General features: G+C 42.3%; 1 protein-coding gene across 5 annotated transcripts in view; it reads left to right on the top strand.

The window, feature by feature from the left end:
* DIPK1A (divergent protein kinase domain 1A) overlaps window positions 1-25,955 on the top strand; it is a 95,153-nt gene that overhangs the window by 58,219 nt on the left and 10,979 nt on the right. For 4 of the 5 annotated variants that reach the window (XM_074369958.1, XM_074369960.1, XM_074369959.1 and 1 more), the window contains exon 2: window positions 7,004-7,138. The exons of the other annotated variant lie outside the window; for it this stretch is intronic. In XM_074369958.1, the coding sequence (XP_074226059.1) occupies window positions 7,004-7,138 (135 nt within the window). The remainder of the gene's footprint in view (window positions 1-7,003; window positions 7,139-25,955) is intronic. 5 annotated transcript variants of the gene reach the window in all.

The raw sequence follows: 25,955 nt of genomic DNA, 5'->3' as shown, positions 1-25,955 counted from the left end.
TGACTCCCCTGAGCATCCTGCTCTGATGAAGTCCAGCTCGCTGCCACCTGCGGTGGCTCCCGCCATTCCCGCCGAGGGGCCGGACACGTGAGGGAAACTGCCACCCGTGTGTCCAGCCCAGTCTGTCCTTCGTCACAGGCCTTCAGCCCTAATCACGAATGCAGCAAAAACTTGAGAGAACTGACCAGCTGAGTCCAATCAGCTCAAAACCATGAGAGACGTAAGTGATTTTTGTAAGCCACTGAGTTTGGGGATGGTTGGTTGTACAACAATAGAAAGCCGGGACACTTAGCTTTCTCAACCCCTGTCTCTCTCCACTGGGCTGGTGGAGAACCCCACGACTGAGTTCTCTGCTGCTGGAAATGCTAACGCTCCTTGTATGTATGTGCTGATGGCGGCCCACGTGCTCTGGGACGTGCTGGCTGTCCACTTATTCGTGGAAAGCCTTCTGTGTGCCTTCTTTTTAAATCCAGGCATGGCTTTGCTCTGCTTTCTTGGCCGTACGGGTCTCTTAAACCCGTGCCTGGCCTGTGGTCTCTAACACAGCAGCAAAGCGAAGGGGTATAGCCTTCAGCCTTTACTGGAAAAAGCCGTCTCTTCGTGGGCTGAGAACTAAGTTGCGCCCACCCCCGGGCGGCTCTGTGATAGCCCCTGTTCAAGGCCTGTGGACTTCCTGCCTCCGTCTAATCATTCTCACATCGCATTGCCCCTCCCTCTGAGTCCAGGATTTCCAGGGACACTGGACGAAACACATGAGACCCACAAAGTGTCTAGCAGGGAGCCAGGCACAGAGCGCACCTCCGTGCCGCGTGTTCTTTTTTCCCAACAGAGCTTGCAGAGCAACGTATACATTAAAAATTTATGTATTTGATTGTGTCTAAGACAAAGTAAATTTTTTATTTATAATAATCAGACAGTGGAATATTCTGCAGCAAAGAAAATGAGCAAACGATGGCTACATGCATCAAAGGAAGATGCAAGTCACGACAGGACAGAGGATGTGTGCTGCTAGTTCGGCGAGGCTCCAGAGCGGTGGGCACCAGACTGTACTTCAGGCGTGGAAATCAGCGGTTACGCTGCACAGGAAAGCACCTATATGATTGTCATAGAAATTGGGAGCATGTTAGTTCGCCCTTTATTGGAGAGGGTCACGTGGGGGTCAGTGAAGGCACTAGAAAAATTGTTTCCTAACCCAAGTGGTAGTTACATGGGTATTTACTTTCTAATTATAATTAACTTACGCTTATGTATGTTAAATAGCTCTATATGAATGATATATTTCCCGGTAAAAAAAAAGTATTTAAAAAGCAATCAGGGAACTTCTAGATCCTAGAGGTATATTTTAAAATAGATCCTGTAAGCAACCATATACAAATATCCAGTTTTTTTCTGATTAAAAAAGTAACTCATATTCATTATAGAAAATCTATACAATAAAGAGAAAAGTAAAGGTCACCCATAATCCTACCACTTCTGACATTTTGAGAAAACAACCCTTGACATTTTGGTTTATTTCCTCACAGTTTCTACAGTCTGTTGGTGACTTTTTCTCTTTCTTTTTTAAAGCAAAATAGGGAACATACCATACATGTTGTTTTGAAAGCTGAATTTTTTCACTTACCGTATCATGAGCATTTTCCCATACTTCGACACTTCTTTGAAATAGCAATTTACTATTGGAAGTACCCACAGGCTTCAGGATCACCCCATGCAATTAATTCCCCGGGAAAAAATGTTCTGCAGTTTTTATCCTGTCAGCCCCTCAGCATAAGAAATATGAACGAGCATTCAGACAAAGTGTGAAAGTGATCTGCTCCTTATTAAAATTTTACTTCCAGAGTTCTCATAAAACCAAAACAGAGAATATACTTATGCAGAGAAGACCTTTAGAATTTAGATCTGAGGCCAACGAGGATTCTTCCTATGAAAGTGAAAATTCAGCTCTCAGATGAAGATGCTAAACCTCTGATCAATAGACCAATAACGCCCTTTGACGAGGATCCTTCTGTAAACTTCTGTTATCAAAAAGCATTTTCATCCTCAGGACAAGCTGGGGAGCATAGATATTTTTAGAACCTTTTCACTATTTTTAACTTACAGAAACTCAAGACTTTCCTTGTTTGAAATGACATGAAAGTTCTTTTTTTATGTTTCTTTGATTGAGTATCATAGTTGTCTCTTGATGTTTGTGAAAATTAGCACCAGGATAGTTTAGACTTGGCACACTGAGACATTCTTCTTACTGATTTTCCCATAGCCCTCAGACTGGCAGCAAGATACCCTTTAACAAAGGAACGGAAAATCCATTCCAAATAAAGTTTATCTGCACGAGTTAGGGTGTGCTGTAAATATTTACCTTATTCAATGGTTTCTTGATATTTCTGGTTTTTTACAGCTAGCATATTTTTCAACAGTATTATTACTATAAATATCTAGAATTTATTACAAGGGTAAAATTTATACTGGGGGATATGTGTCACTTTTAACATTAGTTTTTTCAGCCTGATTACTCCTAAATATTTAGCAATAAAAGTTAGCTAGTTACAATGTTGTCAGTGTAACTAGCATTAAGGAAAAAAGTATTTTTGAAGTTTATTTCAGAGTAAATGGTAATTGAAAAACTTGAACAAAAAGATATTGTACACACACAACTTATATAGTGTTATAAACCAGTATTACCTCAAAAAAAGGCAAACACATGTCTCTCAGCTTTTTCTATAAAATAATGAATGATGAAATCATTGTATGAGTTTTTGCAAGTGATAACCTTATAAAGTCATCTGAGTGTTCAAGTCCATTAAATATGTTGAGTAAGATAGATATTTTTCTTCCCTACTTCTCAAAATTAAGAACATCCATGTAAGGGAGTATTTGGGGGTAAAGCAAATGGGACTTTGTGCTTTACATGTTTATAAAAGTTGTTGAATATAGAAAAATAGAGAAGGAATATAAAAGTAATATTATATGGCTAAAGTTTGATATGTTGCCTCTTTGTGCCTATTTTTAAAACTTAACGTAAAATTATTTGGAAAAGATCCTAGGTTTTCAGATTTGTCTTGAAATAAAGTTATCACAATGAGATCAAACAATATAAAAGATGAAAAAGTATCACTACCCGTTACAGTGGTAGTTGGTAGAGAAACTTTGTTTCATTATTTACGCATTTTCCACCTCCAGTGATTTTTCCTCGTTTATGATAAGTTGCTGGAAGTCACTTCGTCCTGAGGAATCACTTCCAGCTGTTATCTCCAGACAGATGCTCTGTTTCTCTAATCGGTAGTAGCTCACGCCTTAAAAACTAATTTAGAATGAAACGATGATGTCGTACAAGTTTGATTCTTTCAACACCGCCGTTTTTGTTTTCATTTTATTGTGTGTCCGTAATACAAGGCGCCTCAGCCGTAGCATTCTTGACACTTGGGGCAGCTAATTCTTCATTACGAGGGGCAATCCTTTGTGCTAAAACGTGTTTGGCAGTCTCCGGCCTCTGCCCGCGGGGCTCCGGGAGCGCCACCCGCGGTGAAGCGGGATTTCCTACCCTTAGCAGGTGTCCCCACCTGGGCAAGTTGGCTGTGGCTGAGAATCACTGCCATGGTGTAACTACTAAATTCTCATACTTTCCAGGAGTAATTTGGAATAAAGCAGTGTACCACCAGTAGCTAGGCATAAAATCAGCAAAACAGACAAGCTGCTGGGTAGTATTTTGGATTGTTCAGCATAAATAAGAAGGGCAGGAACAATAACTACATTTCTTAATCAAAGTCTAGATTGTCTAGGTAATTGGTACAGAACAGACCGCTGGCACTTAGTGAGTGCCACACAGGGAAATGAAGTTAGTCCATGGCTACAGATGCCATTTACGGCTGCTTCTCTTCAATCTATATTTTAAAATGTGAAGGAACAGGCTCTGCAGAGATTAAAGGACACATGAAGGTCCTTGTACTATTTTGTGTTACTCCCAAATCACGGTAAGTTTCATGGCATGCTGGAGTAAAAATGTGTTCCATTCCTTTTGTCATTATGTCTACAACAGGTGATGCCCGGTGCCCTGCTGGGAGCATCGTTAATCCAACTTCCTCTCCTAAATTTTTGGCATTCTGTATCATGAGGAGCTCTCAGCGGGCAAGCCAGTTCACGGAGTGTTTTTCAGTTGAAACATATGCCAGAGAAAAATTTTAATGTAACTCTTTGAGAGGAAAGCAAAATGATTTCAAATTTTATTAAATTGGATATACAGGAGGGAAAATATACAAAAATCTGAGCTCTCAACATCTGTTAAGCTCAACATGCATTTGAAAGTAGAAATGATCGGTGGAGAGTCCAAAGGGGAGTGGACATCACCACACTTCTTGAGGTGGGTGCCAAGAGGGCAAGACAGGACCAAATCCTGAGCGCTGGGAGAGAGCCCGCCGCCAGGTCTGTGTGGTGTCCTGGACTCCGTGACTTCTACCTGCTGCAGAGAAAGTCAAAAAAAAAAAGGCAAAACGAAAATAGTGTAAGGTCTTCCTTGATTGTTTTACTAAATGAATTGAGATTCATCTTGTTTTAAAACCCCATCTCGAAAAAGTCATATAAAATGTTAACAAGAGATTGGACTTCTAAAAGTAACATCCTGCTATGCTGTGGTTGTTCACGGAGTCCTGTCACTCTGTTAAGGAGACTTGCATAGTGGATTTATAATTTGTTCGTCCCTGTAACTGGAGATGTTCTGAAAGTTCCCAAGGCACGTAAAGGACAATAAACAGCTGCCGAGTGAATGGGAAGGGGCTATCTTAGTATGGAAGTATGCCTTGTCGTACAATATAATTTTCTTTAAATAGTGGTGAGAAACATACACAAAAGAAGGCATGTAACCGTCACCCTGCTTGAACAGTTACTAACTCGTGGCCAGTGTTGTTTAAATCATACCCCACCTACTTTTTTCTCTTCTATATTATTTTGAAGTCAATTCCAGATACCATTTAATTCATAAATATTTCAATGTCTATCTCTAAAAGATTAAGTCTGTTTTCTTTAAACATTACATTATACCTGAAAATTTTTAAATAATTCCTTACTAACATCAGGCATCCTGTCAGTCTTCAAGTTTTGAATTGTCTCATACATGTAATTTTTTTTTTTACAGTTTCCATGTCACTCATGACTCAGAAAAGATCCACAGACTGTGATTATTTGATATACAGTATTTCTTAAGTAGTTTTGATCTTCGGTTTTCCCACCTTCTCCGTATTTTCTCCCTTGTAATTTCTTTGCTGAAGAACTGGCGTGTTTGCGTCACAGCGTTTCCCACAGCCTCGAGTTTGCTGACTGTCTCCCAACCGTGTCACTTGCTTGAGTGTCATCTGTATTCTTCTGTCTCCTGTATTTCCTGCGAACCGGTAGTTAGAGCTGAAGGCGTAATCAGATTCAGATTCAGTTTTCTTTCTGGCAAGCCCAGAAAGGTGGTGGGCAGATGATAATGACGGCGTTGCTGGCTTCTGTTCAGGGCCCTGCACATGGGCTTTGCTGACATCCGTGGAGTGTTTTCTATGTGCCGAGGCGTGTGCTTTCTGTCATTTAATCATATTTAAGTTTTGTGATGCGAGTACGTATCAATTTCTGTCTGATGACCAGACCTCTCTTTAGGGCCAAGTAATCCTAAATGTCTTTCAGACAAACCCCTTGGTACCCTACTGTCATCCCTGTGATTTAACTTGGAATTCCATCTGAATTTTCTTTTTACTGGATTCATTTAGAGCTATATTAAAATCACTTGGATGAAGGGCATATTTTATATTTTAATAATAAAGCTCAAAACCCTACCATTTACCTTTGAGTTTGTTGTACTCCAGCTTTTTGGTCCTGGGAGTCACCATCTGCTAAGCTCACAAAGACAGGTGTCTAACTCGCAGATGAGGCCCGGGGAGTCAGTATTCCCCGAGCCTCATTTCCCCTCACCCATTACCTCCTGCAGGGGCACTTACGTCTCTTTGGTCTCCTGCCTCCTCCCTGTGCTCCATGCTCACGGAGCCCTGCTGCTGCCCAGTGTGAGAAACTGGCTCGTGGTTGTAGAAGCAAAACTAGCTTTTCTTTGTTTGCTTACATGTCTTTCATTTATTTTGCTCAGTTCTCTCCCGTAGTCCTAAATTCTATTGTTCATAAAACCAGACCATTGGAGTTCCAGGCTCAAAAAATAAATGTCAGATTATCTTGACCAGCTGACACTTTTGAAGATTAAACTGTTTGATACATGGTTGATGCAGAAAAAGCACCAACGGACACAGGGTGCAACGAGACACCAGAGCACCGGGAGCAAAGCATTGCAGAGAGGATCCCTGGTGCGGCTTCACAAGCTGATGTGCGAGGAATAATTTATTCTGGATATATCTTAACCCTCCTTTAGTGCTTGTAATATTCTCCTCGAGCTTCCAGAATATCTATTAGGTGAAGCATTTGGTTGGTTGAATAGAAGGGGCATAAAGCCTGGGAGAAAACAAGCGGGAAACAGAAACGGACTTGAAGTTTGATGTCTTCCTCCAGTCGTCCCTCCCTGCGAGACATTGCACAGAAGGAGCCAAGTTTCCTGTTCTCACTTCTTTAAAAGACAATCGTTTGTATCATGCTTGTTCGTAAAGAACTTAAGATTCTTGTTTGAAACAGTCTTCTGGAAGCTCGCAGTACGCAGGAACCGTGTCTCTGTTACCTGATCCTCCTGGGCGCCCAGCGTGGCGCGTGCACGTGCGCGCGCTCAGTAAGCAGCTTCTGATGCTGGTGGTGCTTGAAAGGTTATACATTTTAAAGGGTATTTTGTTCCCTTTTCCTTGGCAAGACCAAGGAGCTTCCTTTTCTAAGACCAGTGCTGTTTGGACTCAGTGAAAGTACACTTTGTTCCAGGAGAATTGCCATATGAAAGCCTAGAATATATATTGAGTTCTCCCAAGAAGGGGGGAAAGATCACGTTCTGGGACAGTGAGTGCTGACTTGGTGCAGAGTGAATGATCGTCATGTGCTCCTTTGCTTGCAGGCTCGCTTCTCATATGTGCGGATGAAATATCTTTTCTTTTCCTGGTTGGTGGTTTTTGTTGGAAGCTGGATTATATATGTACAATACTCTACATACACAGAACTATGCAGAGGAAAGGACTGTAAGAAAATAATAGTAAGTATTTTTCTATTTTCTAGTGTAAGGAAAAACATATTAATAACACGGATTTGCTGCTTAAATACTTAATAATAACTAGTTTCAAAAAGTCAAAAGTTGGGGGGAGAGTAATTGCTCAGTGGTAGAGTGCTTGCTTAGTATGCATGAGGTCCTGGGTTCAATCCCCAGAACCTCCATTAAAAAAAAAAAAGTAAAAGTTAATTTGCCTTCGAGTTGTGCTGAACGCTTTGTTAGCATTTTGATATGACCGACTTAGCAGCACTGTTCCCACTTTGAAAAATCCAATATTCAGAAATCTAAATGTATGATACAGACGAGTGTGAGACTGTCCTCGTTACAAAGAAGGATTTTTGTTTCTCAAATGTGCTTGATGTTTAATCAGAGGGATTTTTAAGTATATAGAGTATGAAAGTGTTATAGCAGGCAGCCTTTCCGTAACACATCGTGAATGAATGGAGTCATTCTCAAATACCACAAATTTATCTAAAAATCACATAAATGTGTTTGCCATTTGATTTCTATCCTGATTATTGGATACAGCTCAGGAAAACTGCTCCGTCAGTCTGAGGTTTCTAGTAGTAATTATTGCTTGCATCGCACTTACGTTTTACATGTTTTAGGATAAGTAAATTTAACTCCTTGTTTTCCACTAATGTCTTCTATATAAGTAATACAAAATATTTCATCAAAAAATTATGTTTTTGATATGATAACTGCTGGGATCCAAGTATTACAACTTGTTAAGGATTCTGTCATTGCTGAGTGGTCGCGCTTCACCCCGGCCAGTGGTGCCAGGTGTGTGCATTTAGCAGGGAAGAAGGTATCCTGACCCTAGGAACTTAGAGTCTAGCAGAGAAGAAAAATGAATAATTACAGTGAGGTAAGATAAATATTATAATAGCAAGTGTTGTAGGAACATAAGACAGGGAGACCGGATGCGTTCCAAAGTTCTAAGAGAGTGAAAATCAGTTTAACTCCAGGCACTCTATCAGTCAGGATGAAAAAAAAAACCATTATTCCCAGGAGCACCGCAACCTCTTCACTGGGCCGGGGAGAAATTGCTAATATAAGAGGCAAGGGTTATCTCCCCCCTCCCAAAATAAATAAAATAAAATAAAATAAAATAAAAAGAAGGAAATTAATCACAAAGAAGAGCCACAAATCAAGGTTGCAAGATGTCAACCCTGTGTTCGTTCCAGCTGGCCATTCCAGATCCTTGAGGAGTTTTTAATACGAGGAACCTCAGAGGCCAGGCCCTGTGCTGGGTACTTTACACGGTCATTAATACTTAAAATCGTACTATGAAAGCCCACCGAAGCCCGTTTACAAATAAAGAAGTAGGATGAACAGAGAGAATTTGCCTGTGATGGTGGAGCCGGAACTTGATCCTAATTCTGTCTCTAACAAAGCTCACCCTCTTCTGCTCTCCTGTGTCAGGAGACACTGACACAGGAAGGTACAGTTTAACAAAGCCAGCAGACACACCCACAAAGCTCTCTGCTCATCTTCGGCAGAGAAGGAAGAAGCAGGGCTTACACAGTCAACTGTAACAACGTACAAGTCACCAAAACTATTTGAAATGTTTATTTCCTTTTTTCTAGGTTACCTTTCTCAAACTGTGCCTTTGGGCACAGTCAAAGGTATTGCATTAAACAAAGATCCGTAGCTGAATTTACTGGGGACTTCGCCAGCTCTTTCAGACACTAGTGTGCAGTCTGCATCTCCAGAGAAAGCAAATGCACCTGATTAGGGGGAAAAACAAATCCGTCCCACCGCAGTCCTCCCAGGAAGGCCTGCTCACGTCCCCTGATTATGCTAGAAACTCTGCTCTAAGAGATGAAGCTGAAGTGAAATAGACATGGTTTCATCTTTTTAAAATATAACAACTTTCAAAATATAAGGCCCGTGTTGGTACATATTCTGTTATGAGTGAAATAGTGTTTAAGTGCCTCATTATTTTTCCTTTAAGTTCACTTTGGTAAGAAATGGAAGCTGAACATAGTCCTAACACAGCTTAATGATTATCTTTGTAAAGCCTGAAAAGAATGAAAAAGTTTTCTGAGCCTAAAATATATCTTTTTCCTAAGAATGGCTTTTTTTTTTTTTTTAAAGTTGTAGTTCCTTTGCATTTGGGAATTATGTTCTTAAAACTTACCAAAACTGGTAGCACTAAGGCCGGTAGTACTGAGACAGGACTGGTTGCGTAGTGTTGTGTGATTAGGATGAAAAGCAGGCAGGGAAGTATCTTTACAGTGTATGTTACAGCGTCAAAGAGCTAACAAGACGGTGAGGGTCTGGGATCTGGGAGACGATGAGACTTGAGAGAGGTGACCCTCAATTTTGTGGCTGTTGCCTGGAGGTGTATGATCTGAAGTACAGTCTTACGGGGCCAGGAAGATAAAAATCTAGTTTCCATGGAGAGTGGGACCTTGGTACATCATGCTTTAGGCTGAGAGCCCAAAGGGCTGAACCCCAAGAGTGAAGGGCAGCTAAAGGGCCCTCAGACAGCTGAGCCGACTTCTGTGGCCTCTTTGACGCTGAGGGATTCGCTGATGCTGGCCTGAGCAGGGGTCTGAGAGCCGGGACTGTGTGCTGGGAGGAGGCTGCTGCCGGGGACAAGAAGCCAGCAAGCTGTTATGGACAACTAAGGGAGCCTCGAGCATCCAGCTAGTTACCCTGCTGGGATCCTTGCCAAATCCCGGGGCTTTACAGAATGGGAGGCTAAAAATCTCACTGGAAAGCCTTTGAAAAGCAGACATTTTGGCAGTTTCACAAAATGCAGACTAGAGGTATGAACCTGCCAGAGAGGGAAACCCCGATGAATTCCCAGGCTTGTAGTTAAAAATCCTGGAGGGCTATGCTCTTGGAATGGAGATGAGCCAAAAATAGCTTCAGTTTCACCAGCGGTGCAGCCCAGCCTTCACTCCGCACAGCTCCTGACTGAGCTCCAGTGATGAGCTGCCACTGTCTGCCGACTCGAGGGGAGCGAAGCCCTCTCTGGAGGCACTGTGTGGGAGAGCACAGGGCTCGCCAAAAGACAGGACGGCGTGACCAGAAACCAAGCGATACACATGGACAATAGAAGCAGATTCACAGACGGCCCAGGGATTGGTGTCACCCAAAAAGGAGATTAAAATGACTATATTCATGTTCAAGTAAATAGGAAAAAAGGTAGAGAAAATGAAACAATGGGTAGCTTCAGCAGAGAACTGAAAAGTATTTGAGAGAATCGGGAAGGCAATATGGGAGATCCTTCAAAGTTAAATGTAGAATCACCGTGTGATTCTGTACCTAATAGAAAAGAAGTGAAAGTAGGGACTCAGACAGTGGCTTGCGCACCAGCGTTCACAGCAGCGCTGCTCACAGTGGCCCAGAGCGCGGAAACACTCCGATGTCTGTTCACAGCTGAGCGCGGACGCCAAGTGTGGCGCATACATGCAGCGGAGTAGTGCTCGCCCTTTGGAAAGAATGCGGTTTTGATGCACGGTGCCATGTGGAAGAACCTCGAAAACACCATGCTAATTGAAATAAGAAGCAAAAGGACACATTTTGTATGATTCTACGTATATGAGGCACCTAGAACAATAATTACATATAAAATGGGGAAAGGGTAAAGCAAGTTAAAAATTTAGAACCCTTGTCCTGTTGCAGAGTAGGGGAGAAGTATTGCTCAGCTAACCTTCGGCTTTGCTAATTCACGCATATTGTTACTCCTAGAGTTGCCTCTGGAGTAGAAGAAGAGTGTACTATTTCCAAACTAACATAGCAAAAATGGAATAATGAAAGAATACTCAGTCCTGAGGAGGGCAAGAAAGCAGAGGACAAGAAACATAACAGGCAGGGGAAGGGGTAGGCACATCATAAGACGACACAGGTCACAAACTGAGGTCCCCGAGAAGCAGGCTCAGAGGCTGAGGTTTGCCTGAGGGAAGTTTATGGGGGCAGCTCCTGGGAGTGAGGCTGCAGGACAGACCAGAAGGAGAAGGTTAAACGGCTGCAGTGGCAACAGGCCTCACCATAGGCCTCGTGGACTCTACAGGGAACCGCTGGGATGGTCTTGAAAAGCCCCAGGCTTTCCTACCCCCTCACGGATCAGCCATTGGATACAGTTTTCCACCCTCCCCGACCCTCCTTCACGGAGATGTGACCTTGGGCAAGGATGCCTTCAGCTGAGGGCGAGGCCCAGAGAGTTCAGCTGAGAGCTGCTGGCTTCCTGTACGCTCAGCAGCCTAGGGAGCGCGTGGCCCAGTTCTGGAGGAGGTATGGTGGCTTATCATGGCGCTGACTGTAGTGTATTTAAACCCAGGTGTATTGGTAGTTACATTAACTGTAAAGGGACCAAATGCTTCAGTTAAAAGAAAAAAGATTGTCAAACTGTATTAAAATTAAAAACACAACTATATGATGTTTACAGGAGACACATCTAAATACCACACAATGTCACTCAAATGTGGAATCTAAAAAAAAAGAAAAAGAAAAGGACACTATGAACTCATCTACAAAACAGAAACAGACTCGCAGACGTCATAAACAATCTTATGGTTACTGGGGAAAGAGGGTGGGAAGGGAGAAATTTGGGAGTTTGAGATTTGCAAATGTTAGCTACTATGTAAGAACAGATTTTAAAAAACAGAAAATAGAAGAGACACATCTAAAATATAAAGATGCAGGTAGGTTAAAAATAAAAGAATAGGAAAACATTCGTGTAAGTATGCTAATTCTAAGACAAGGAGGATGTTTAGAGGAAAAACCATGGCTATATATATTGATGCAAGTTTATACCACGTGAACTATATACCTCTTCTTAAAGGCTGAATCAGCCCTCACTGGCTTGAAATATAACACCTTTTACATTTGCTTCTCCCAGGTTGCAGTTTTGCAGTAGCCGCCTGAGTAATTGTCTGGCCTTTTTGTAAATTATGTCAATATCCACTCCTGCTTGTTCTGGTCCTAGTAATTCCTGTCTTGAAATGTGGAGTCTCAAGTAATTGTCTCTCTCCCTCTGTATTACTGTGTAGAATGTTCTCTTAAGTGGAGTGAACTGAACCAGAGCATATAATAAGACGGCTGATTTTCAATCTGGGATATAAAAATATAAACCTGCATTATCTCAAACCACACTTAGCAAAAACATGCTTGCCAAAGGATCACAGTGTCCTGTGTATAACCGTGAACAGGTTTCCTTCAAAATCCTCCATCAGCTTCATCTTAATGAACTAAGGGAGATTATAAAGAGACACGGCAGATCCAAAAGTCTCCCCACAAATACTGTTTACTGAAGTTTATCAGTAAGTGAGGGTCCTTTTCTTCTCTTTGAAAGTTGGCAGTTTAGCTTTTAACTTCTCTCTAGTTTTTTTTTCTATTTTTAATCATTTAATATTTATTTTCAAGGTAATTACTATCACATAGCAGTCGTAGAAAAAGTGTCATCCATTTTAGAAGCGATACCAGTCAGCAGACACTTCGTGAACACCTGCTGTGTGTCAGTCGTTGCTCTGGGTGCTGGAGATGCAGTGTAAGCAGAGTCCGTGTCGTAAGGGGCTTACATCCCTGTAGTGGAACACGAATAATAAAAACAGAACCAAGTAAGTGGCTTCAGGGACTGAGAAGTGCGGCGAGAAAGGATGTAACAGTCCTATTTGGTAGAGAAGGGCAGGGGCATCCTGTCTGAACCAGGGTGGTTGGGACAGGCTTCCCTGAGAAGGGGGCGTTTTGACTTGAAACCTGGGTAGAACAGTAGGGAAAGGCTTCGTAGGGAGAGAACTTCTGCAGGGCCTTACAGAATAGGAAGAATTTGGAAAGACAGTGAGAAGAATCTTTCCTTTTCTAATTACAAACCAGGCTCACCTTAGCACTTTTATCCCAAAGAGCGAGAAGCTGACTAACATCAGATCGGAGGGTTCCTGGGACCGCACGGGGGGCTAGGCCTTTTGTCTGCCTGTAAATTAATATATTTTCCTCTTTTTATAGTAAATTTAAAAAGCAAACGTAGAATGTTGAACGTATCAGATATGTATTTCATGTGCATTATGTGCTGTGAGTGAGTCTCACTCAGTAGTCAAGCACATTTCTTATCAACACTGGAAATCACTATAGAATTTTATTAGTATTACTGCCCTGAGATATTTTTCTGTAACTAATGGATAAATTTTGTTAAAGATGTTAAAAGTTAATGGGATTCTTAACTTCTGTAGGCTTCTAGGAAGCTAGGAACCCTAACTGAGATTTATTTTGCACATTGTACATTGACTTGCAATTGAATTCAAGTGTCTTTTTTTCAGTTTTTGATAAAAGTATGAAACTTTCCACTGTCGTAGCCATTGTTTAGAGTCTGATTTTAGTGAAATGCATAATAGGCTTTTAAAAAATTATTTTACATTTTTTTGGTGGGGGAGGTAATTAGGTTTATTTCTTCATTTTTAGAGGAAGTATGGGAGATTGAACCCAGGTTCTCATGCATGCTAAGCATGCTCTCTACCACTTGAGCTACAACCTCCCCCATCGTAATAGGCTTTTAAAACTCCTAGAAGGGACATGGAATGGGGTGCTGCGCCCTGGGAAGCCCAGGTTAACTTGTGGAAGCTGCGGGAAATGAGAGCTGTGTTCTGCTCTCCTTTGTTGAAAGGCAGCTCTTCCTGAAACCAAGGGCAACAGTAACTAACCCTAATTAGATGTGCTTGGAAGGATCTGTTTTTTCCAGTTGTACTTTTTCCTTCATTCCACCAGGCTAATTATAATATGTCGTAAAATTCATCGTGCCTTTTGATCATGCAATCACTGATTCACTCATCATTTCAGCAAAATCCTGTTTTGTGCCTAACCATAAAGAAATTTTGCACAGGTTGAGTCTGTAGTTTGCTGAGTTCTTTAAAAACTAGAGAGAAAAAGAGTGGTGGAGGAGGGAAATTTTCCCTCTAGACATTTTTCAGGACAGCATTGTTAATTTGAAATTTCTGTTGTGTGCCTCCGCGTGCGAGCGTTCTGAGGTAGTAATGAGGAATCACTCCTTGCGCATTCTGGTGAGCCTTTGTGACAATGAGCACATGCTTTAAAATGGAAGCGTTAAAAGATGAAAGAACCTCTAAATTTTATTACAGTCTCTCTTAAGATTTTATTTCTAGAGATAATGGTTTGTTGCTTAAAACAACTAGCTTAACATAGACTAAATTTAAGATATGTAGAACCATGTTTTCGATTAGATAGCAGTGTATAACGAATGGTTTCATTTAGCTTTCATCTGTGCAGGATCAATTATTTGACTCTAGAAGTTTATTTTGTGCTGTTATTCTATATTTTAAAAATATATGGGGCCAATTCACTTGGAACATACCATTTTTAAAGTACAACCTTAATTTTTTCCTTCTAAGGAAAGTATGGTCTTCCTTTATGCCGACTTGAGTTAGGTTACCAAGCTTGTCTTTGCAAAGTTACAGAAAAATATTTACTGAAGAAATGCATTCCAGGTCATAACAGACATAAGCCCTGTTCTAAGGCTAATCTTACTGGTTAAGTTATCGTAGCGTTTCCAGTGGCCTTCACCTCTGTGCTGCACGGTCTCATGTCACGATGCTGAGACAGGTGACAGCACTGTTATCGTAAGCATCATTCCTGAGAAGCAGGGAGGAGACTCGGGGTTGAAGCCAGCTCAGAAGAAACAAGCCAGCGATAAAGCACCACGTGATTTAGTTACGTGCTTCCTAGCGCTGTGCTGGAACCCGGAGTTACAGAGATAAGGCACGGTCCCGCCCTGAAGATGCTTGCAGAGCAGTAGAGGGCGTGAAAAAAATAAACAACAAGAAGTACATAAGTGAGACTGAGAGTGAGGTTGCTAGATTTAGCTCAGTTAAACTTGAGTTTAAAATAATGAATTTTCTTAGTGTAGAGATGTCCCAAATATTACCAGTAAACAACTAATAATTTTTTAGTATATGTCCCATGCGATATATTTTTTTACTGGGCAGTCCTAACTGAGAAGGTTCCAGAAGACTTTCAGGAAGAAGTTGTATCTGGGCTGAATTTTGAAGAATTGAGCATTGCGGGCAGGAGGAGGCACGTGCAAGGCTACAAAGATGTGAACGAACGCTACACCTGGGGACAGCATGGCTAGAGCAGAGAGGGTGAGGGGCAGTTTACAGAGGTCAAGTCTGCAGAGTTCGAATGAGAAGACTGTGTGCCCATGTTGTGTTAAGGAGTTTGCCTTTTATCCTCAGGGCAGTGGAGAATCAATAGAAGTTTTTAAACAGGGAAGTGAGTGATCAGATTTATGTTTCAGACAAATCTCACCATTGTAGTGGAGGGTGGATTGGATAGGAGACTCACACACAGGGAGACCAGCTTTATGGTTGTGGCAATAAGCCAGGCACGAAGCAGTGAGCACTTAAACCATGGCATTGGCAGTGGGAATGGAGGGGAAGAAATAGCTTCAAAGGATATTAAGGAAGTAATGTGACCTGCAGCACATGGTGAGCAGTTGAATGTGGGAGGGTGAGGAGGAAGCAGGCAGTTGGGACATCTCACTGTTCCCTCCCTGGGCTACCTAAGTGGATGTGGCACCTTTTGATGAGGTGGGAAATAAACGAGAATGACCCTTGGGGCAGAGGAAGGCAGGAGGTGGTGAGCTCAGTTTGGGGAAGGTTGAGTGTGAAGCACTTCTAAGTTATCCAAGTGGAGACAAGAGATGCCTGGGAAGCACCTGGGTATTTAACTCTGGAGAAGGACCTGAGCAAGGAGAGCGGTCGCTAGAGCCCGGGGGATAAATGTCACCCATGACTGTGTACCGAGAACCCAAGGCAAGTAGCACAAAACCCCGGGAAACAACTCTATTTATGATTATGAGAAAGGAAGCGAATTCCACACACACAAAACCCTCAGCAAGTGGCCAGAGAAGTAGGAGGAAAAGATGGGGAGAGAAGCCAGTAAGAGTGGTCACCAAGGATGAATGCTGAAGAGACGTTAAACACCGTAAGCACTGAAACTGCAATTCAAAGTTCATTGTCAAAACTGGTGCGTATTTTCAGTGTTAATAGCGTCCAAAGTCAAAACATGTTGGGTTAAGTTTGGACAAGAGGAAATGAGTGTTGACAGCGGGTGTAGACTATTTCTAGAAACTGTGCGGGGGAATCTGTTGGGTTGGGTTGGTTTGGGTTTTAATTTTTTTTTAATTGTGATAAAATCCACATAACATTTACCCTCTTAACCATGTTCGTTTTTTACTTTGTTATTACCTTTCCCCCACTTAATTGAGGTGTAATTGACAAATAAAATTGTAAAACATTTAAAGTACACACACGTTTACACTGAAAGGGTTACTCCCTAAAGTTAATTAACACAGCCGTTCATTACCCAACATGCTTACCTTCTTCTGGTGAGAACAGCTAAGCTCTGCTCTCAGCAAGTCTCAGTTATGCAGTGCAGTGTTAGCAACCATGGTCACCAAGTCGTGCATCAGATCCTAGACTTCGCTTGTCTTAACTGAAAGTTCGGACCCTTTGCTGTCCTCTCCTTCTTTCCCCCACCTTCCAGGCCCTGGCAACCACTTTTCTACTCTTAGAAACTACAGTTTCTGTGACCAGTTTTTTTTCAGATGCCACTTATGAGTGATACCACACAGTGCTCGTCTTTCTGTGTCTGGCTTATTTCGGTTTGCATAGTGTCCTCCACATTCATCCGCGCTGTGGCATGTGACAGGCTGAGGAACGTTTCATTGTGTCTACATTCCACATTTTCTGTATCCATCCATCTGTCCACAGACACTGAGGTGCTTCCATAACCTGTGCTGTTGTGAATAACGCTACCATGAGCGCGGAAGCACAGCTGCCTCTTGGAGATAATGATTTCCCTTCCTTTGGATATGTACGCGGACGTGAGGTTGCTGGATTGCATAGTAGTTCTATTTTTAATTCCTTGAGGAACTGCCATACTAATTTCCACTGTGCATCTTAACCATTTTTAAGCGTACAATTCAGTAGTGTTAGGTATATTCACATTGTTTTGCAGCCAGTCTCCAGAGCTTTTTCATCTTGCACAACTGAAACTCTGCACCCTTTGAACCACAACTTCCCATTTTCCCTCCCACAAGCCACCAGCAACCACCATTCTGCCTTCTGTTTCTATGCGTGTTACAACTTTAAAGACTTCATAGTGGAATCACACTGTACGGTAACCCTTGAACAACATGGGTCTGAACTGCGTGGGTCAACTTATGGTAGATTTTTTTCACTGAATATGTGCTGCGGTATTCATGATCCACAGCTGAGTGAACCCGCTGGTGCAGAACCATGGCTACAGAGGCTGCCTGTAAGGTTATGTGCAGATTCTCTGCCGGGGGAGGGGGGCACCCCAGCTTGTTCAGGGGTCAGCTGTATTTGTCTTCTGTGACTGGCTTGTTTCACTTAGCGTAGTACCCCCGAAGGTTCATGCACATTGTAGCGTGTGTCAGCGTTTCCTTCCTTTTTAAGGATGAATAATATTCCATTGTGTGTATATACCACATTTTGTTTATCCTTTCATCCATCCACTCTTGGCTTGCTTCCACCTTTTGGCTGGGAAATTGTTTTAAATGGACTTAATCCAGCTTGGTCATTCTTACTTCCTTAGATTCTATTTTAAAAGATAATGGTAGCCATAGAAAATGTTGGATATGGTTGAGTGTTAACTACATCCATACAACCTCATTGCTAGGTTATAATGCAAATTGTTTTTACTATACATATAGGCATTTATTGAGCACATAATTATTTAAAAGCAGTCACAAAACACTTCATATAATCAGCCTGTAAATTCATTAAAGCTCTAACTCTGGCCTTTTAAGTGCTCTGTCAGCTTGCAGGAAAGGTTTCCGAGGCAGAGTCCTGTTACCCTGATAATTAGCATCAGGCAAGTAGAAATTCTGAACCAGTGATTCTCAAAATGTGGTCTCATTGACCAACAGGATTAGTATCACCTGGAAAGTTGCTACAAATGCACATTTTCAGCCCCTCCTAAAACCTAATGATTCAGAAACTCTGAGAGTGGGGTCCAGCTGTCTGTTCTAGCAAGACCTCTGGGAGAGCTGAAGCCACGCCTCTGCTGCAGAACCCCTGGCCCTGGGGGCCCCAGGTCCGGGTACCTCTCAGGGAGGGAGGCTGTGGCTTCAGCTCGTTCTTTGTCAAAGAGCAGGGAGCAGCTCATATTTTAGCCAGTCCACATCCCTTAAATATCTTTAATTTCACCAGTGAGAGTTCATTTCTCACTTCATCCTGCCAGTTAGCCTCAGAGTTCACCAGTAAAATCCTAGTTTGCTGATTAACAAAATCTCAGGAGTGGATCCGTCTTGATCAAGACAGGGGTACTAGACGCACTCAAGGCGCTGCCTCTGCAGCGGGAGCTGCCTGACCCCCTGATGGACAGCGCTCTGAGCGCCTGTGTGCTGTTGGCTGGGGCGTTAGAGGCACCTGCGCTGTGAACAGGCACAGATGTCACACTGTGTGTCCCAAAGTTTTACAGTAAATTACAGACATTGTAACAGAAGGGAAGGGAAGAGTGGAGAGGGTTCGGGGAGGGGGGTGGTGCACGTGTGTGTGTGTGTGTAACAGACTGATGAGCACCGTTAATGGCCGAGAGAAAGAAGTCAGGAGAGCAGAATGAGAGGTTGAAGGTACAGTGACACTGCAGAGAATGGTGAAGTTGACCTAAAATAGCTGACGTGGGGAGTGGTCGATGGTGCTGACTGGAGACCGCAAATTTTCAGGAATTAAGAACCCAATTATGGTGCTTTTTCCTAAGAAAAAGAAGTTGATAAGATTGTCTGAAATACATTTTTAGAACATGGCTCTTAGAAAATTATTTAAAACCTAGTACATCTGTTCATTGTTATCGCCAGAATTATTACCGGGACGAAATGATATCGCATGAAGTTGTTTCTTCACGAATGTTTTGTAAACCTGAGCTGAAGATGCCATCTTCTGGCGGTGCCAGGGGTGCGCAGGCAGGGGGTGCGCAGGCAGGGGGCATGCGCAGAGAGGCACAATAATAAACCCCTGGCGCTTTCTACCGGGTGTCCTAACGTAATGTTGAGGGTTCTTTACGGTCTCTGTGTCTTCTTAGTCAGAAGATCAGATTCTGACAGTGATTATAGTCTGTGTGTATGGCCGTTCCTGAAAACAAGACAAAACAAAAAACACAACAGTATGTGGCCAGCCATTCTTTTCGTAGAAGCATGTGGGAAATTTGCCTTTGGTTTGGGATGGAAGCCACAAGTTGAAAAGCCTGTTCTTTGTGACTGCCTCTTTGATGCCGGCTTGGCTTAGGGCCTTTGCTCAAAACAAGAATCTGATTCTTGCAGCTGAATGCCAGACTTGTCTTCAGTGTCACAGTTTACTAATAAGACACTGGTTTGTGGTTTTTTTTTTTTTTTTTTAATGTTTTAAATATTATGGAAAAGCGTTAATTTTATCTTCAATGAGGTTTTAAAATCAAAATCTCTATGTTCTTTATGGCAGTTATTTAATAACCATTTATTGGACACTGACATCCCAAGCTCTGCCCTGTGTGCTGGGGGGGATTCAGGGTGACTGTGGTGACATCGGTGCCTTCAGATCGTCTGACTGCACTAGGGAAGAGAGTGCAAACATAAATGGCGTTAGATTTGGGAATACTAGGAGAGAAGGGAAGAGAATATGGGCTCAGGAAGGGTAACACAGCCTCTGGATTATTCACTGGCACATGGGTGTCGTGGAAGGGGCCGCGTTGCAGCCTTGACCTGGGGCAGAGCTGCAGGTGGAGCGCGCCTCAGGGCGCGGGAGCCCGAGATCAGGGCAGCTGGAGCGGGTTAGCCCTGGTCCGGGAGTTGTCCATGGTAGAGCGCCCTGTTTCTGAATAAAGACCCATAATATACTTCATTCATTCACCCATCCAGGAGGTGCTTTTTATATGCGTGCAATTATATGCAAAGTCCCCAGGGAACAAATATAAAAGTCCTGGCGCTACTGTGAGTTGCTTGTGCAAAGGGAACAAGTGTGACGTGTGACCAGAGCCCCTGAGCAGGAGCACCGGGGCCGGGCCTCCGGCTCCACCGCTGCCCAGCCTGCTCCGCGTGTAGGTCTCCCCGACAGGCCGGCCTGGGGCTTCTGCCTCAGTGGCTGCAAGCTCGGCTCTGGAGGCCGACTCTCTGGGTTCGGATTCCAGCGCCACCACTGACCTGCTCTGCAGGTTCCTTAGCCTCCTCATGCCTCAGTTTCTTTAGCAATAAAATGGAAATAATGATTAGATCTCTTTCACAGGGAGGTTGTAAGGATTAAAGAGATACACATGAAAAGCCCCCGGAACAGTGCTGGCTCACAGAGAGCAACACGGCAGACACCTGTGTGCTGCCGTCTGCGCAACAAACCATAACCTTTTGCCACATTTGCTGTATTTTTAAAAAGGGAAAACCTAGACAGTGCACTTGAAGCTCTCCTTCTCCTTCCCGGGCCCTGTCCCCCTCCCCAGCGGTAGCCACCATCTTGACTTTGGTGTGAGTCCTTGCCGTCGTGTTGTCGGATTTTCACTAAGTGTGTGTAGGTACATGAACAATCTATGGTATTGCTTTGCGTGTTTCTAAACTCTAATGATACTCAACTGCACATATCAGTCTGCACCTTTTCCCACTTGATACTATGTTTTCAGCATTTTTCTACGTTGATACGCGTAGGCTGAGTGCTTTCGTTTTAATTACTGCGTAGTATTTATTGTATGAGTGTACCGCGCTTTATTCAGCCGTTCTGTTGATGGACATTTATGCAGTTACTAACTTCCACTCTTACAAACAGCACTCCACCCTGATGGCACCTTTTTGGAGGGGGAAAGTAATTAGACTTATTTATTTACTGTTAGAGGAGGGACTGGGGATTGAACCCAGGACCTCGTGCGTGCTAAGCGTGCGCTCTGCCACTGAGCTGTACCCTCCCCAACGAAGGCACCTTGAAGCCCTCCTAGACTGACTGCACCTTGACCTGATTTTTTGGAGGGAAAGATTTTTCATTACTGATTCCATTTTTTTTTAATGTTTGTTAGTCTTGTTCAGATTTTCTATTTCTTCCTGCATCATGTTTTATTATTTATGTTTCTTAGAAAAGTTGCTAAGTTTCAGATGCATCGCCACAAGTTTTATTTGTGCCTCCTCCTTCTCTCATGATCGTCTTGCTGTAGGTCTGTCTCTGCTGTTGAAGTTTCCAGAGACACGGCTCACGTGTCGCTGACCTTCTCTCCATGAATTTCTGCGGGTTTTTTCCTACTTCTTTTGGGGTTTATTCCCTTATTGTTAGTATTGGGATTTTTTAAAGCACCTTTAGTTGAGTGCTTACCATTTATCTCAGTCTTTTATTTTTTCATCACTGCATTTAAAGCTGTAAATCTCCCTCTAAGCGTTCTTTCTTGGCATCCCACACGTTTCCATATGTGTGCCTTTGTTGTTGTTCAGTTCTGAATAGTCTGCATTTCCACTCTGATTTCTCCTTTAACTCAAATTATTTAGGGCTCTCCTTTTTAATTTCCATGCTTGTCTGTGTCTTTTTTACATTATTTTTATTGTTGATTTCTTACTTATTTGCTGTCAGCAAATTGGTCTATGTGATCTAAACCCTTGGAAACACTAAGCTGTATCTGCGGGAGGTCTCACTCCTGAGTGAGCTCTAAGAACGCCCCCACCTTTGCCTCAGTGAAGAAACCTGCCAGTGACATGGCTGCCGTCTGCTGCCGAGCAGAGATACTAGATGGTTCTGCATTCCCTAGAGCTCCCCAGAAGCTCACCTGGGGAAGGAAGGCCCACTTTCTTCTGCTCCTTCTGTGAAGGTGAAACCTAATATTCTTGGTTACAGCCAGGTCCAAAGGAGAAGGCAGGTATTGCCGAGGGCTCCCCCAGGAACTTCTGCTCGGACAGCGGAAGGGCAGCAGCTCCCGGGGTTGGTACTTAACTCAGGGACAGGACCCGCAGTCTCCATCAGAGCTGTCCTTACCCTCCCTGCAGACGGTGGCTGGTGTCGGCAGGGAGCCCTGTGCTGGCCTCTGCAAGCCCTGAGTGATTATCAGAGCCCACTGTGTTTTGGCTGTTTCCTTGGGATCATGAAAAATTCAAGAACCCAAAATGAAGGGCTCAAGAAGTTACCCTCAGCCCCTACCCCACACAAGGGGAAACCAGTGTTGTTGGCCCTCTGATAGGTTGCATGATCCCAAGAGCAGAGGTGACGAGATGGATCTGTGGGCAGCGTAACGTCATCAGGCTCAGGGAACCAGACAGATGGGACGTTCTGGGAAAGAGCAAACGCAAGGTGATTGCAGAAACCAGAAAACAGCGGCAGACCTACGGCAGCCAATGGGAGATGAACATCAAAGGAATTCTCTCAGTTGCAGGAATGTAGACATAGCCTTTTATTTTTATTTTATACTAGTTAGTTCCTTCTGTCTGATATATATTTTTTAATTTTATTATTTTTATTTCCCAGATGCTTAAAATTCCAATTTAGACTTTCTCTTTGACCCAAGAATTAAAAGAACATTAAAAAATTTCTAGGTAGATTTTTTTTGTTAATCTCAAGTTTTATTGTATGGTGATTGGGGAACACAGTTTCTGCTATGTCTCCTTAGGGGGATGTATAAAGCTTTTGGTCTAATTTTGTAAATGTTCTGTGGGCATTTGAAAAGTCTATTCTCTGTCCTCGGGGCAGTTAGATTTCCCTTATTAGTTAGATTATTTAGTTCTTCTGTATCTTTTCTGTAAACTTCATCTGTCACGGACTAAGAAAAGTGAATTAGGGTCTCCTACATCTGATGCCGTTGTGTTTATTTCTTTTTCTATTTCTTTAGGTTTCGCTTAATGAATTTTAATGCTACTGTTTTTCTTTATAGAAATTCATGACTGTAATATTGTAACATCTTTATTGTGGATGGGTGTTTTAATATTATAAAGAGCTCTTTTTTTTGCCTTATTTAATGGGTTCCCCTCCCTGCAAATTCAGTCTCAGCTGGTATAAGACTGTGACTTAACTTTTTTTCTGCTTGTATTTGGCTCTTATTTTCAACTTTTTTTTGACAGTTTTCTGAGAATATTTTTCTTACAATAGATGAGCTTATTCCATTAACATTTATTGACACAACTTAGTTCTGTATCACATTTTATGACCTACTTTTGTTTTTAAGGATTCATTTGGTTTGTATCTTTCTCTAGAGCACGTTTATTTCTTTGTTTTACATTTGTTCCTTTTGATAATTCAGAATGGTTTGCATTCTGATTTCCACTCTCCTCATAGTTAGCCTTATACAAGAACTTTTAAAAATATACTTTATCCTCTATTTCTCTAAACCACACCTATGTATTCCTACCACAAGCAATGACAAAATTATTATACTTCCATTCACCCCATCTCGTTCACTCTACCTAACTTTAATTAATATATTATTATTTCTTCAAGTGATCATTTGTAATTTTGAATATACTTATATCTCTGTTATTTGACTTATAAGATGTAAATACTGTCTTTTGACTTTGAACATTAAAGGTAAGAAATAAAGACCCTTTTGCCACCCCTCATCCTCTTACATTTCCCCTTCTTGGGTTTTGTTAATTTTATTACTTTTACTGGCATAGTTTATAATATTAACATTCTGAACAATCAGTAGTGATGGAGAGGACGCGCCCTGGAACCAGACTGCCTAGGTTGGAGTCTTGGCATCATCGTTTTGCGGCTTCAACAAGTTGCTCAGTAGTATTTCTGTTCCCTTATTTTCACCACGGATGTAACAACAGGTCTCCCTCACAGGGCTGTTGTCGTGATAATAAAAATATAGCCCTGGAACCGTGCCTGACACACAGTAAACATCTAGTAGCTACCGGATGCTGTGTAAACAATCATTATGAAATTGATTCCCGGAGCCCTTTTTCTCCCAGTCCTACATTTCAGCTGGTTTCTGTGCTCACCTTCACTGTTCATCTCTTGGTCACCTAAAATTAACTCATTCTCTAATGATTCTGCAAGAAATGCAAGAAATGGGAATTCTGTCTTCTGATCCTAACACATTCAAAAATATGTGATGCCTTGTACTTGAAAGAACGGTTGGCTGTGTAAAATAGCCATTGTTGTAAATACATGTAAACGGCATATATGTAAATAGCAAATGTGTACATGTGGAAATATACATGCAGACATATAAACAGTAAATATACGTAAATGTAAATAGCTATTATTGAGCACTGTTAAAACCACAGGTGATCTATACCTATTTTTTCATTATACCACGTAGTAACGCCATCAATCCAGTACTGTTACCATCCCCTTTTGCAGATGAGAAGATTAGGACACAGGCAGGTCACACTTCCTTCCTCAGGCTTTGCTGTCGCTGCCTCACTGTTCCTGACCTTTGTGGCTGCGGAGAAATCTGCAGCCAGTCTGATTTATTTCACCTTAAAGGTGTCTTGATCTTTCTGCCTGGATGTTCAAAGGATTATTTATTTTTGAAGTTGGGTAAAATTCAATGGGATATGTCGCAAGGGTCATTCTATGTCAGTTTCCTTGGGACATTGTGTATCCTTTCAATCTGTAGATTAAAGTCTTCTTTCACTTATGTGAAGAAGACTTAAGTTCCCTCTTGATTATTTGTTCTTTTCTACATGTTCTGTTCTCCCTCGTGTGGACATGACGGATATCCTTTGTCTTCTGTCTATGATTTTACCTCACATTCTTTTTCGTTCTTTTCAGATTTCCATTTCATTTTCCTCAGCCTGGCTCTCATGAGTCTTACTGTGCTATTATCTTTGTCTAACCTCCATTCCCCCCCTTTTTGTAATGTGGCTTTATTTTCTAGGGTTTTTTTCGTTTTCTTCCTTCCTGAGTTCTGCTAGCTTACTTTACACTTCTTTCTTTTGTCTCATCATTATGTCTTCTGCTCTGAGGCCTTGTTTTAAGCTGTCTCATTAAGTCCTTTGAATTCATAGCAATATTTTCTGGAAATTTTCTTTATTTGCCATGTCCTTTTCCTGTTCCTTTCCTCCTTTTCCTTATAAATTTGCTGTATAGATCTCACCCTTGTTTTATTTTGGTTTTTACTCATTACTGAATGAAAGTAGTTCTTCAACCAGCTATTTGCAGGAAACAGCCGGGGCAGTGAAACAAGCAAGTAATGAAATTTCTGTGGCCCAGAGTGTGTGTGTGTGTGTGTGTGTGTGTGTGTGTGTGTGTGTGTGTGTGTGTGAAGAGGAAAAAAGATGAGGGAGACAGAGACACTCACACACATTGGTTTGGCCAGTGCCTCTCCCCAGCAACTACAGAGACGCTCACCATGTGGTCTGTCTCGTCCCTCATGCCAGTGACAGTCTGCCTCCAACACAGATAACATTTTTAAGGCTTTTATCGTTCAGCACTGCCTCGCCCTGCCACTTCACGATGCCAGATAGAGTCCTCAGAAGCTCCCAGAGCTTGTGCCCCTTAAACTTGCACTGCAAACCAGAGTGCTGGTTCAGCTCCTCCGGCGCACCGCCTATTCAGTGCTCTGCCAACCTTGTCTGTGAAGTGAGGTCTTAGCAGGCATTTAATCTCAGCATCCATCTGGACTCTGGTGTAATTTTCACTGAATTTGGCAGGTCTTCCTCATTTATTGTGCCTTAGGGTTACATTGGTACCTTATTTTGTCAAAGAGTTCAGTTTGTTTTTATTTTTTTCTTGTTTTGGGGAACTATCAAGGATGACAAGATGAGAGAGGGGACTTAATTTTGTTATTTGAAAATATTTTGGTATTTTAAACTTTATTTTCTAATTTATTTTAAAACCAGAGCCATTTTTAAAAATAGAGTGCCCTTGTTCTCAGA

The sequence above is a fragment of the Camelus bactrianus genome, chromosome 9, assembly GCF_048773025.1.
Source record: "Camelus bactrianus isolate YW-2024 breed Bactrian camel chromosome 9, ASM4877302v1, whole genome shotgun sequence".
Classification (NCBI taxonomy): domain Eukaryota; kingdom Metazoa; phylum Chordata; class Mammalia; order Artiodactyla; family Camelidae; genus Camelus; species Camelus bactrianus.
This window is presented reverse-complemented; position numbering and strand designations above follow the sequence as displayed.